The sequence below is a fragment of the Plasmodium yoelii genome, assembly GCF_900002385.2.
Source record: "Plasmodium yoelii strain 17X genome assembly, chromosome: 6".
Lineage (NCBI taxonomy): Eukaryota > Apicomplexa > Aconoidasida > Haemosporida > Plasmodiidae > Plasmodium > Plasmodium yoelii.
In genome coordinates this window covers 597176-613189 of record NC_036178.2, presented here as the reverse complement: position 1 = coordinate 613189, position 16014 = coordinate 597176, and the positions used below count along the sequence as shown (strand labels likewise).

General features: G+C 22.6%; 2 protein-coding genes across 2 annotated transcripts; both read right to left on the bottom strand.

Annotated features, from left to right (window-relative positions):
• Nucleotides 1-923: 923 nt before the first annotated feature.
• Nucleotides 924-4082, bottom strand: PY17X_0612700 (DNA replication licensing factor MCM5, putative; the record flags this gene model as incomplete). The annotated part of the gene is made up of 4 exons (XM_022955375.1): nucleotides 924-993; nucleotides 1493-1602; nucleotides 1740-1884; nucleotides 2131-4082. The coding sequence occupies 4 exons, from the start codon at nucleotides 4080-4082 to the stop codon at nucleotides 924-926; spliced, it is 2277 nt and encodes a 758-aa protein (XP_022813163.1).
• Nucleotides 4083-6394: 2312 nt separating this feature from the next.
• PY17X_0612600 (lysine-specific histone demethylase 1, putative) lies at nucleotides 6395-15095 on the bottom strand (the record flags this gene model as incomplete). Its single annotated transcript, XM_022955374.2, has 2 exons — nucleotides 6395-6544; nucleotides 6726-15095. The coding sequence occupies 2 exons, from the start codon at nucleotides 15093-15095 to the stop codon at nucleotides 6395-6397; spliced, it is 8520 nt and encodes a 2839-aa protein (XP_022813162.2).
• Nucleotides 15096-16014: the final 919 nt, after the last annotated feature.

Below are 16014 nucleotides of genomic sequence, written 5' to 3'. Positions count from 1 at the left end.
TTTTTTTTTTTTTTTTTTTTCAATGGGGCCAAAATGGGGAAGTATATTTATTTTCTGCACAAATAATATAGTTATAAATATGTACATATAATATTGCATTTACATATAAATATGTGAATACTTTTTTTTTTTCTTTTTTAACATGCAAAATTAATTTAAAAAATATGTTTATATGTTTTAAGTTGTTTTATAATTTTAAAATTTATATATTATTTTTGTGTAATTATTTAAAAGCGAAATTAAAACATATGGAAATTATATTATATGGGACAATATTTTATTGCATGGTCATAATAAACATATATATATATATTTTTTTTTTTTTTTTTTTTAAAATACAAAGTCCAGTATTTTTTAAAACAAACAAAGTGAAAATTAATCAAAAAAGTTAACCATATTTTTATTAATAATGCTGTAACTTAGTTATCAATGTGATAAAGGAAAAATTGGTACTCTTAAGATTACTGTGATATATATATATATATAATTCTAAAAATTTGAGTTAGCCAAAATTATATTTTATATAAAGATTTTTTTTTTTTTTTTTTTTTTTTTTTTTTTTCGTATTTTTACCTTGTGTGCAATATTTTAAGAACTGAAAAAAAATATCCTTAAGTACATATTTTTTTTTTATAAACAAAAAAAATAGCTATTATTTTTTTATTGTCTTCAAAGGGAATAGGGATACATTAAACAAACAATATACATATATATAGTTTATTTTAAAAAATAAAAAATATTGTTAGCAATTTGTCTAAAATTATTATAAAAAGTTGTTATTTTATAATATAGCATTAAAAAAAAATATGTGCACGTAACATACATTCTATGTAATTTATGTTATAACGAAATAAAAGTTAAAAATAAACAGAAAAAAACGTACATGGTGATATATTTTTATAAAATAAAACGATGTTACTTGATTAACACCTTCTAACAGAGCGATCTCCTCTTTCTTGAAGCTCTCCCTTTTTAATGAGTATAGCTAATGCCCTGAATTAATTATAAAAAACAGACATCATAAAATGATCGTAATTATATTATATATATATATATATGTATATATATGTATTAACAATTAACTATATTTTTGTGGCTGGAAATCTTCATAAATAAAAATATAAAAAATAACGCACAAATGCATGTATCGTGTTAAAATAAATAACATTATATTATTATTATTTAAGCTCAATAATAAATATATTACGAAATAATGCTACTTTCGTAAATATTTACGGTATAAAATTAAATGCTAATGATAAAGTCAAAATTTCAAATAAGAAACATTAAGCTGATCTGCATAGTATGCTAATTATTTAGCATTTTCATGGTTGTGCATATCAGATTTCAAGTTTGCATGAATGAATGCACTATTAAAGTATTTAAATTCATATACTTTTCTATATATGCATGTACAGTATTTTTCAATATTCACATTAAGAATGTATTATAGTCTCTTGTGATACCGGTTTTATTATTATTTTGTACTTACTTTGATAAGGCGGATCTGTCAAAACCTCGTAGTTGAAGTTCTCTAAATAAATTGACCCTCGAGGCTCTTTGGCCCTTTCCTAATCTTCCCAATATGGCATCTTCTGCTTGCTGATAGAAAAGTAAAAAATTTTAAGTAAAGGAAATATGAAAAAACTGGTGTGCACAAATTGAAACCGAAGAAATAAAACAGTTGGATAATCAAAAACAATATATAAATTAATTTATTCATTTTTTTATTTTTAAACCTTGACAGCCTTTTGCTCTGAAGGAGACATTGCTTCGAATACCATGCATTGTTTTGCTGTTTCTGCTGTTGAAGCTGAAAATAGGTCAATAGACATTTGAACGTGTTTTTCCGTAGCAAACTGCGATAATTCCATCTTAGCAAAACTGAGAAACAGAAAAACAATAAATAAATGAATATATATAAGATGATTTTTGCACTAAAACTATGTATTTAAAATTTCGCATGTGTATGGGGTAAATTCCAATTTTGATTTGTATATTGCATAAATGACATAAGTGCATGCATATATTCTTTTTCCAATTTTTGTTGAAATGCCAAAGAAAAAAACAAAAAAGTGTCTTTCCTATCAGCATCTCATCCCCTCTTTAAGAATTTTTAGTTTTACAAACCTTTCAGCTAATCGAATTAGAGATTCGAGTTGACGTAATGTGATAGGAATTTTTTTTGTAACAGATCTTTTGTCTCCTCTGTATTCAGCCCTAGTTTGTACATAATAATTTCTTAAAGAATCTCTTGCTTCTTTTGATAATAATGGGGATATTTCTTTTTTTGCATATTGTATATATCTGGTAAGTTTCGATAAAGATATTTCCCCTTCTTGAGATTTATGTTTTGATGCATGTAATGCAACAATGTGATTACATAACAATGTATCTTTTTCAATATCTTGTTTATTTCTTAATAAAAATATAATATCAAATCTCGAAAGAATTGTAGTTTTAAAATCATGTTGATCTGTAGTATCTTGTGAATCATCATATGAACCGAAAGATGGGTTAGCAGCAGCTATAACAGAACATCTAGTGTTTAGCATTGTTGTTATACCAGCTTTAGAAATAGATATGGTTTGTTGTTCCATGGCCTCATGTATAGCTACAACATCATCATCTCGCATTTTGTCAAACTCATCAATACACACAACTCCACCATCAGCTAATACCATAGCACCACCTTCTAATGAAAAGACACCATGACTATCTCTCATAACAGCTGCTGTTAAACCAGCTGCACTACTTCCTTTTCCAGATGTATAAACTGAAACAGGAGCACATCTGTTTACGAATTTTAAAATTTGTGATTTAGCAACTGATGGATCTCCAAGCATTAGCATATTAATATCTCCTCTTATTTTAGTTTCTTCACCTATTCTTTTTCGTGTACCTCCAAATAATAAGCATGCACAAGCTTTTTTAACTTCATCCATTCCATATAATTCAGGGGCAACTGATTTGAATATTTTATTATGTATATCATGTTCAGCTGCTAATAATGTTAATTCATTTCTTTCTTCAACATCAAAATTTAAATCATTACCTGACATATCATCATATTTTTGGAAACCTAAAACATGTAAATATGAGAAGTTTGTGCCATCTACTCTTGTTGGTTTAGGGTTTGGATTATAAGATGTTAAAACACCATGTACATAAACCCGATCACCTGGTATCATTTTTTCACATAAATATCTTGTAGCATTTAATTGTAAATGTCTTGGCATATCTCCTGTTGGTACAGCTTCTGGTAATTCTTGCATTTTTAATGATTGAATATCAACAAAAGTACATTCATTTGGTAAAATAACATAAGGTTCTAAAACCCCATTACAACCTAATTGATTATCCATTGGATTAGCAACACCCATTGATGATTTCATAGTAGAGGAATATCTACAATATGGTGGTAATTGTGGTTTATCTTTCCATAGTGGTACATCTATAGACATTTTGTGATCACAATATCTACATTGTAATGTAATTTTTCTCATTTTATGTTGAGGTTTACTAGCTTGAACAATAATACCAGGCACAACAACAAATCGTTCTTGTGTTGCTGCTAATAGTCCTCTTATTGGTGTAGGCCGAATAAATGTATTTAATAAATTTATTTGTATATAATTTAAATGTTCATCTTCATCACTTAATATATTTGCTGTTTCACATACTTCATAACATACTCTTTCAACAGTTGGCAAATATGTTAAAGGTCTTTCTGATAATGCTCTAGCTAATATTGCAGAATAATTATCAGGTTTTTTAATTTTTCTTTCAGATATAGGAGTAGCACTTATTTCATTATTTTCAAAAACAGTTTGTTGTTTATATATGTCATCTAGTTTTAAATCTAAAGTAAAATTATTATTTTTCACATTTTCAAATAAAGTTCTTTTCAAATTTCCTTCTTTTAATGTATTTGATGAATATCTTGATAAAAAATCCTGAAAATAATTATACACTTCATTTAGGCTAGGTAAGTTATCTTCTATTCTAATATTATTCTCTGGCCTGTTATTTGGGTTTCGAGCGGCATTGAAAAACGCTCTTCCTTCTTGAATACCCAGCATTGCTTCAGTTGCCCTGTAAGCCTTTTTTTAAGTGTGTGCAAATATTTTTTTTTTTTTTTTATGTACAGTTATACATACGTTTGTGTAAAAATTGACAAATTAGTTATCAAAGAGAAAAATAATAAGTAGTGAACAAAGGGGAGAAAAAGGAAAAGTAAAACTTAAAAAAAAATTATGTAATTAAAAAAATTAATAATTGAATAAATATATACAGAGAAAAATTTAGTGTTGAATAATTGTCATTTTAAAGATTATTATCTCGCAGGGAAATACCCTTATACATGTTTATGTTTATGTTTATGTTTATATTTATGTACATATTTATATTTACATTTATATGTATGTGCGCTTGTACGTACACACATGTAATAAGCACATATACAAATTATATACACAATTTTTTATCGCATTATATTTTTATCATTTACGCGTTTTCCCATAAAAGGATAATAATCGAAATAAATGAAAAAAAACGAAATAATCGAAAAAATGGAAAAATGAAAAAATGAAATAAACTTCCTAAGGTGTTACAATTAAATATTTGTATTTTTTTTTATTAAAAAATAAAAATGAAATGGGTTAAGTCTTCACTCATAATTATTTATAAATTGCCCATATTTTCAAAAATATTTTTTTGCGCAATTCGTTCTTAATTTTAATATTTTTTTATTAACAATTTTATATTACACTTTTCGTATATATAATATTCCCTTTTTTTTTATAGGGATATTTTATGAAAATATGTCTTTTTCAAATAGCCCTTAAAAATAAAATTCCACTTTTATTTATTATGTGTATAAAATGGAAGATTAGCGTTATCATAATATTATCATTTACTCTCATAATTACTCTCATTTATTCTCGTATTATTATTACTCTCATTTATTCTCGTATTATTATTACTCTCATTTATTCTCGTATTATTATATGTGTATAATATAAGAATACATATTTGAAAAATTATTTATATTTCAAAAATAAAATTTACACAAAAAAGAAAAGGAGCATATAGATAAATAAAACATGCAACTTATTAATATTAATTTATTTCGCCAATTTTACCCAATAAAATAAAAATTATATTTTTTTTTTCATGTATGCTCTTATGCTATTTATAAGTCTTCACCATATACACTAACTTGCAAAACGATGTATAAAATGTTAAGTCAATGTGCGTTTAAAATAAAGTGGTAAAACAAGGTGATAAAATAAAATGACAAATATGGTGATAAATATGTGATAAAATAAAATGATAAATTACATGGTGAATATCCTATTTTTTACGCAACCCCAATTTTATTATAATATACTTCCTTTTAAAAAATGGTTTCGAATAATTAATACATTTTAAAACAAGACATACTGATAAAGGAAGAAACGTCAAAAGAACGAATTGCCTCCTTATTTGATACGCATCAATATTAGGTATCACATCAATATATAATGAACTTAATATTATGTATATGTTATGTGGTCATACAATAAAACTATGTAGATAACGTAATTAGAAATATGGATATCCACATGCATGTATTTTTTTTTCTCTATCTCTACATCAATTTGATATTATATGACAACTTCATTTTCGTCAATTTTTGTCTTTCGAAATAAATCTAATTAATTACATTATTAATATATGTATTAAATTTTCAATTAGTTTTTTTTAAAAAATTGCTTTTCATAATATATGACGAATAAAAATCTTTCGAAAAAATATCGTAATTAAATGTTTTGGATTTCCAAAATAATATATATATTGTTAAATACATCAATGCATAACACACAACATCGCATGCATATATATGTCATATGCTTATTCTATCTTTATAAAATACGTATAAGCATATAACAGATAAAAATTATATGTGAATAAACAAATTTTAGGGCATATATATATATTATCAAATTTTTATAGAAAACATTTCAAATGGTCCATGAGAATAATATATATCTATACATGTACTCAAATCTTATACATATATGAATGTCAAATCGGTCATACAATTACTAATACATTATTTAATATATACAGAGAGTATACATGTTTCTGAATTAATAAATAAATAATTCCAATTTAAAAAAAAAAAAAATATAGGATAGAACAAGAACGAAAAAAAAAGGAAAAAGAAATTAGACACACATGGATTCAAATGGTATTGCATTATTTTAAATATACTTTCTATTTATAATATAAATAGTAGTATATATATATAGAGAGAGAGAAATAGCCATCTAATGGATATACAAAAAAAAAAAAAAAAAAAAAAAATGAATGTTAAAATTAAATAAAACCAAATAAGGTAAATATTAATTTATGGAATTCTTTTATTTAGTTCCATTTCAAGTAAATCTAATCTTTTTCGAATTCTGCGAGTTCTCGACAAAAAAAATTTTATTTTATAAATGTAAACTCTTCTTTTCCAATAATTTTGTATTATTTCATTCTGATTATAATAACCTCTCTATAAATAGGTATAAAAAAAGGCATTAATAATATATACACTTTATTAAGCGTAAATAATAACAAATAAATCACACACATTGGATAAATAGAGTACTGTCATATGATAATATATGCGTATAATAAATATTTATATTTATATTTATATTTATATATTTGTTTTTGTTTTTTAATACACTTACTTGAGAAGGTTTTACTAATTTTCCGTTGAGACAATTTGGGCAAAACCACAAATTATTCAACTTTTTTTCTTCCTGATCATTTTTTGAGAATAAACAAAAAGAATGCCAACCATTTGTACAATTAAAAAAATCACACAAAATTAATTCTCCACTATTCATGCATTTATAACATAGCACTTCGTGCTTATAAAATATTAAATAATATACATAATCACATAATAACTGAATAATTAAATTAAAATCACTAAATTTGTGTGATAAGTCATAATTAATTTGTTTCATTATATATTGTAAAACATAGCAACAAAAAAAAAGAAAACAAGTTGAGTTTAATTTAATTTTATTTTGATTTGTATTTGTAATATATTCTTCTATATATTTATTTTTCATAAATATATTATTTAAAACATATTTTAAATAATTATTTAATTCATATATTTGTTTATTTTGAATGTACATATTTTTCTTTTTTTCATTATGCATGTCTAACTGCATACAATTGATATTTCCTTTTGTATTCTTTTCACAATTTTTTTCACCATTCTTTTCAACATATTTTTCATCATTCTTTTCACCATTTTTTTCACCATTTTTTTCATTTATTATTTTTTGTTCATAATTATTATTGCGTTTCTCCGAATTTCCACCTGCATTGTTCATGTTATTATGATCATTCAGTATAATTTTATTGTATATAATATTTGCTTGCACATTATTAATATTATTATTTATATCATCATTGAATACATGATTGTTTCCCGTTTGTTCGTCTTTTTCTATAACATTATTTTTTATAACACAATACTCGTTTGATGAATAATTATTTCTGTTTTGATAGATGGTTTCTTGATATTGATTAGGAGATAAATTGATATTTTCATTATTACTATATTGGCTAGTCATGTTATTATTTTTTTCTAAAATATTTTTTATTTGTTCATAAAATATTTCATTTATTCCTTCTTTCGATGTTAAAATATAATTAAGATGTTTTTCGGCAATTGATAAAAATTCATTTTTTTTGTTATTCATGTTATTGAAATAGGGTAAAAGAACATGCGCAAGTTTCTTAAGTATTGTCCATAATTCCTTTTGTATAATAAATTGAAAATTATCAAATCTTTTCAATATTATTGACAATGATTGTGATAGAGTAAATGTTTTTTTTATTAAATCTTTGGCTACATTTACATCATCACAACTATTCCCTAATTCAATACCATTATAATTGTGAAAAATAATATCTCTAAATTTTATCACATATCTATCAAGATAAAAATCGATACTATTTATATATTTGGTGAATGATATATCATTTTCTGTATTATTTTTTATAGGTATTATATTATGAGATGAATTAATAATTTCATTTGAAGGAACATATTGAGAATGTATTATTTGTTCATTTAGTTTGTGTGAATTATCATAATTGTTTAACTCTTTTTTATTGTATCCATTATCATCATCATCATCATAATGCAAATCGGTATTAATTTTTTTGATATAACAATTTTTTGAATAACCTGATACTATTCCATTTAAATTGTTCATATTATCCATACAATTTGTTTGAGTTTTAATATTTTTTATTTTTATATCAGTTTGGTTAATTCGATTATATCTAACTTTCTTTTTACAATTTCCTCGTAAATTTTTCTTTTTCCTAATATTTTCATCTTTTAATTGGTGGAAAAAAATATTAATATTTTTTAATGTAGAATGTAATAAGTTATATTCTTCTTTTATAATCGATAAAGGAATGTTCGATATAGTATCATCTTCTTCTCCAGAAGAACTTTCATAATCTGACAATGCTTCATCACTTCCATCAGTTATGTAAAACCCTAATAGCTCTCTTTTTACTTTAGGTAATGGTATATTTGTAAATGGACATGTATTTTTTGGGAAAAAATATATATCAGTATTATATTTTTTTTTATCAAAAGATTTTAATTTTAATCCTATATGTGCAATATCTTCTGCTGCTCTAATACCAGTATCATATGCACCATCTACACATTGAAAATAACTTTTCGATAAATACTCACCACAAAAAACTATTTTAGGATTGTGTATAGGATGTGGTGCTCTTAAATATATAATATCATTGTCATTACATTTATAATCTGGATATGCATAAGATCCACATGAAAATGTATCATCTTGCCATTTTGTTATAATATAGTCAACTAAAATAGGTAATTTTTTCCCACTGTTTTCATACATTTTACTTAAATTATATAAACATTCATTAACTATAGAATATTCTTTTTTAATATAACCATATGTAGATGACCAAGGTGGGAAACAATGTACTAAAATACATCCAATCTTACCATATGCATGTAAATTTAAATATTGAAACTTTTGATCTATACAATTTATTTGTAAACCATCAAATGGCCATATAAAATTAAATGGATAAAATCGTAAAATAATTTTGTTATGTCTTCCCATTTTATAATTATTGAGTGCTTTAATTTTAAGGGGATGTAATTCAGGTTCAAATTTTAAACAAGATTGTATTTGATTTTTTTTCTTTTCTTCATTTTCTTTTAAACATCCAAGTGGCAAAGCAACAATAATATATTTAGCATGAATATTTATGTTTTTAAATTTACAGTTACTTAAATCAGAAGTACCATGAAAATTTTTATTTACATTTTTTTCCAAAGTATCATAACATTTGCATTTAACTATAGCACTATAACTGTCATAATTATTAGGTATTTTATATTCCTTCTTTAAACTATCATAATCATATTCATCATTATTTGGTTCAACATATGAATCATAATAATTCCCTATTTTATCGTTTTCATTTATTTTCTTACAATTTTTATTTTCAATAAAATTCTCAAAATTTTGATGATTTAGAAAACCATCGATTTTTTCATTATTATTTTCTTTAACAAATTCTATGTTCTCATTTTTTTGCTTTACAGAATTGTAATCGTCATATTGATGAGGTTGTAAGCTATTATGGCTACTATTTGAATCATTTCTTTTGCAATTGCTATTATCAATATCTTCATTTGGGGGGTCGCTCTTAATGTAAAAGTGGTTTTGGTCTCTGTTTGAACTCGATTGATTCGATTGATTCGATTGATTCGATTGATTCGATTGATTCGTTGGATTTTTTATTTGAACAAGTTCCGCTACCGTATTAATAAAAATATGATCTTGTATATCTTCTGACAAATAATCAATTATCCATTTCCACCCATCAAGTACAATTTTATCAGCGCGTGTATTATCTTTAAATTGACAAATATGCGGTACTTGCTCGTTTTTTTTTATTTTATCATAATATTTCATATTTTTTAGTATATAATTTTTACTGCCATAATTTGGGCATATGTCTATATCCATATAACCAGAAGAAGGAAGTCTTGACATTGCAATAGATGTGTTTCTTAAATCACCACCATACCCATATCTTGATTGTAAAGCTACCATTAACATTTTCCACTCTTCCATTGAATAATTTTCTTGATTTAAATTCATTTCAGTGAATATTTCTTCTGTACATTCCATTAATAAATCCCACATACTTCTTTTTTTTTTTTTATTTATTTTTCCATATGACTTTTTATTATCATTATTACTCACATTTTTATACAAACAGGTATCATTAATATTGTATTTTTTTTTTTGATTTTGTTCAATATCTTTATTTGGCTCTTTAACAATATTATAATATTCTTCTCCATAATTATAATAATTATCATAAATTATTGCATTTTTGTCACAAAATAATGTGTCTAAATTTGTCGTTAAATTTTTTGTTTTTATATTTCCACTTTTTGAATTTGGTGAATTTTTTATTTTTGAACCATTTTTTATCGAAATCAAATTATTTCCATTATTTATTTTTAACTCGCATATTTCATCAATTGATTTTTTTTTGGAATTATTTATTATATTTATCTTTTCATTAGTATTTTCGTTAATATTATTTGATAAGCTGATATTGTCATTTGGCTTATCATTTCCAAACATCCCCTCTTTTTCTTCTTCTTCTTCTTCTTTTGCATTTATTTTTTTTTTGTTAATTTCATCTCTTTCAAATTGGTCATCTGCATATTCTATAAAACCATCGTTTTTTAAAGCAGAATTATAAATTTCTTGGGCAGTGCCTGAATTTAAAAGTTTTATATTGTTATTTATATATCTGTGGAAGCTATTTTTTATTTCATTTACTTTATCATGATAGATGTTAAAATTTTCTTTTTCTGTTTTTTCATTTTGAATATATAAATTGCTTGTTATTTGTGTATCGTCTGTGTTGTCATATTCCTTTTTAAAGTTGTTAGAGCTCTCAATTTGATTTAAATTAGCATTGCAAATGTTGTCTACCATTTTATGTACCGAATAGTTATTATCACTGCTATTTTTATTACCATTTGTGTTGTTAGAAATTAGATTATTATAAACAATATTACCAGCATCGTAAGCATCATTTTTATTAGTAACATATTGATTATCATATGTATCATCATTTATAAAAAGATATTTTTTTATTTTTCGAGCTGCTCTAATTCTTATTTTATCACACAATAAATTCATTCGGTATATTTTAAAGTTTTTAATTTTTTTTCCATTTTCATTATTATACCAATAAGCATAAAATGTAGATTCCCAATTATCTTTTCCACATACTAAAGCTATTTTGGGTTTCAATTTTTCAGCTAATTTTGTTACGGATTTATCATATTCTCGTCTTTTTCTTGTATCTTTATTAACAGTCAGAACTTTTAGTTGTTTATTTTTTATAATTTTAGAATTATTATATTTATTTTTATTAGGAATACTATTATATGTATTATCATCACTTAAATTTGCATAAAAATATATATTTTCATCTATAATTTTAAAAAATTGATATATATCTTTTTTTTCATTTTTATAATAATAATTTTCATAAAATTCACAAATATTATCAACATTATTTCGAATCATAAATAAAATATTTTTTTTTAGTTTTTTTTTATTCAAATTTTTTTCCTTTTTTCTTCCTATATAATCAAAATCACTATGCCATTTTTCTTTCTCACATTGGACACATTCAATATCATTTCCATCTTTGGAATTTGGATTATTATCAATGTTTACACAATCTTTATTATTGTTTAAAGAATTTGAACATTTATATGTTGGGGGTTTTATAAATTCTTTAACTAGTTTTTCATATTCTTCACTAAACTGTGATATGCTATTTTCTAAGTTTTTTTCAATTTCATCAATTTCCATTGTTTTAATAATATTATTTATGTTATTATGATCTCTTATATTTGTATAATTAAATTTAAATGAATTTTTTGACATATATTTTTTTTTTACTTTTTTTTTTTTATTTTCACTTAATAAATCCGAATTATCACAACAATGAAGATAATTAGCCCCTAAATCAACTATTGTTTCTGGAAGAACTTTATTATTAACTATTCTTTTTGGAAGTCGTGTTGTAAATGCTCTACCTCCAATTCTATTTCTTCCTTCGATACATAAAAATTTTGCATTACATTTTTTTAAATAATATGAAGCAGCTAAGCCTGATATGCCACCTCCTATAATTAAAACATCAACATATAAATTTTCATTATTTTGAAAAGCTTTATAACCATATATACCTCTTTTTATTATATCTCCAGGTTTTACCTGACCAAATAAAGCGATTTTTTTTTTAGTTTCTTTATTATTTGTTTCTTCTTTATATGACATAATATTCATAGCTATTTTTTTATCAATAACATTATTAGGTATGTGTATTACATCTTTTTTTTTTGCATTTTTTTTTACATTTTCTTTTACATTTTTTACGTTTTCTTTTACATTGTTTACGTTTTCTTTTACATTGTTTACGTTTTCTTTTACATTGTTTACGTTTTCTTTTACATTGTTTACGTTTTCTTTTACATTGTTTACGTTTTCTTTTACATTTTTTACGTTTTCTTTTACATTTTTTACATTTTTTTTTACATTTTCTTTTGTGTCACTGAATTCGTTTGTTGATTCTCCATTTATATTGTCTTCCATTTTTTTTGCATTCTTTATTTGAAAAGATGATGTATCTTTTAAATTTAACATTTCATTTTGGTGATATAACTCATTCATTTTATATTCTATCTCATTTTTTTTATTTTTATTAATACATATATTATTTTCTTGATTTTTATTAAAAAGGCTTGAAATATTATCATTATTGTAGCTTATATTATTTTTTATTATATTTGTTACAATTTCTTTTTCGTCTATAGTATTTTTTTGCTGTGTGTTTGTTTCTCTTATATTTTGATCATTCTCTAATAATAACCCATCACTTTCTCGAGCCATATATTCATTTTTTAAATTGGCCATTTCGTGATATTTATTCAAAGTGTCATTCCCTTGGGTATCCACTAAATCGTGGTATATTTGTGTGTGATCATTTTTATTTATTTTTTTTTTTTTATTGTTATTTAAAATAATTTTTTTTTTTATTTGTCCATCTTTATCAAAAACATTGCGTATTTCTATTTCTTCATATATTAAATCCGTGTTTATATTTTTTTTTCTTTTAGTATTATTGTTATGAGATAAAATTTCATTATTTATAATTTCATTTGTTTGAGAAGAATTTATTTTATTATCACTTAAGTTAATATAATTATTTTTTTCAATTACATTATTATTGTGTGTGCAACTAGCCATATCTATAATAATTTTTTTTTTTTTTACTGGAGATTTTATTTCCATCCATTGTGGCTGTTCATTTAATTTATTATCATTATCATTATCATCATTTCCATTTATTAAATTTATTTTACTAGTATCTTGATCGTTTTCTGTATCATATTTGTTATTTATATTTGCACATATTTTTGTTTTATCTATTTGATTTTGGGAAAATTGTTTTTTTAGTTTTTTTTTTTCTTCTCTTTGAAATTTTTTATATTGTCTTTCTCTTTCCTTTTCTTGCATTTGTTTTATTTTTTTTTCTTCTTTTAATTTTTTTTTATATGCTTTTTCCAATTCTAACATTTTTTTTCTTTCAAGCATTTTTTTTTCTTTTTTTTTTTTTTTCTCTTCTTTTTGTATTCTAAGAAATTCATTTTTCTCCAACTTCATTTGCTCTTTTAGTTTCCGTCGTTCTTCTTTCGTTTCACACATTTTTATATCAAACATTTTTATTTCTATTTTTTTTTTATTAATTTGCTCAATATTTTCCATATTGTTAGTTTTAAAATATTCTTTTTCGAATATTTCCATGGTATTATTATCATTTATATTATTTTTATGAGCGTCATATTCTTCTTCATTAGTATATTTTTCTGTTTTTCTTTTTTTCAAATTTAAATTGACAAATTCATTTTTATTTTTTTCTAGTAATAGATTATAAGAAATGTTTATTGGTTGTTTATTTGAGTTCTCATAAATGGCTTGTCCAGATTTTATATCATCATGGTTATCATTATTATCTTCATCAAAATTTTCATTATTATCACCATTATCATCATCATCATTATTATTATCATTATTATCATCATTATCATTGTCACCATTTTTTATATAATGTTTTGTAAAATGTTGACTTTGATCTTGTTCTGTCTTTTGCTTTTGTAAAGCATTTTCTTTAATTTCTGAAACATCATTTGAATTATTCAATTGCTCATTTCCATTTTTTGCTTCTATAGTTATGTTTTTATTCTCCGTTCTAAAATTATTAATATTATTTTTAAACAATTTATTTACATTATAAGCATTTGAAAAAAATGTAGTATTAACAATGTTACTATAGGTATCTATATTTTTTTCAAAATTATTATTCAAAAAAAAATCATTTATTTGTTTATTATTTTTAAAATATTCATTAACTTTATGTTTTAAATACATAGATTTCATTAAGGTATTATATATTTCAAATTTTTTAGCCAATAATAAAATAGTATTTTCTTCTGTTTTGGTTTTAAAAAAAAATTCTTTTTTTAAATATGGTATAAGGGGATCAATTTTATCTTTAAATTTTAATGAAATATATAATTTATCATTATATATTTCTAAATTAATATTATATTTTATTAAATTTTCAGAAAATATTTGAACTAAATCAGATGTTTTTGAGGAAAATATATCTTTTTGTAAAATTATATTATTATTACCATCACATTGTATTAATTTTTTTTTCTCTTTTTTTTTTAAATACGAAAATAATATTTTATATTTTGTTGAATCATTTAGAATCATATCATCTTTTTGTGTATATTTTCCAAAGTATACCCTTTCGCTTGAATTTCGATTTTTTAAATTTTCAGAAACCTCATTTTTATCAAGTTTATTATATTTATCTATGTATTCTATATCCTTTCCTTCTGACTCTGATCCCACCATAATTATTTATCCTTAATGTTTTTAGATAAATTTATCTACATTCAATCATAAGTACATGCATACATACATACATGCAGACATACATACATACATGTGCATCTATTTTTTTAGATAAGTAAAAGTTGTTAAAGAAGTGGGAAGGAATAAGTGTCTCATGAAATTAATCGAAAAGAATAAAAAAAAATTAACTATTATAAATCGATAAAATTATAAGCATAAACCATATACTGTATATACATTAATAGGACTTATAAAAAATACACAAAAAAAACAATGGCTACATTATATTCTAATAAAAAAAGGGGAATATATGTATATAGCCACATATGTATAGTATATATATATATATATTATACATATATATATATTTTTTATTTTATTATATTTCGCGTTTTATCTGCATTTTGCCAATATAAAACAAATTAAAAATATTATTTTCTCCTATAATATTTATACGCATTAAAAAGTAAATACATTTCTTTGCAATTTTTGCAACAAATATATTTATGCGCTTTTTTTATTTTCTGAAAAAGTTGTGAATTTATCATAAAGATAATATATAAATAATAAATGTATATCAAAAAATAAAACCAAGAAAACAAATAGTCATAAAATCTATTCGTTAACAAAAACGAATAAGATGACATGATAATAAAACGAAAATAATATGGAAAATTGTTTTTATAGTAAATATAAAAAAAAAAAAAAAAAAAATAAAAAAAATAAAACAGAGTGTAGAAGATATGTAAAATGTTTATATGTTCAAGAAAATAATGAATAAAATAAAAAGAAATAATAATAATAAAATAAAAAAAAAAATAAATAACAATAAATAAAAATAAATAAAAGTAAATAAAAGTAAATAAAAGTAAATGAAAGTAAATAAAAGTAAATAAAAGTAAATAAAAGTAAATAAAAG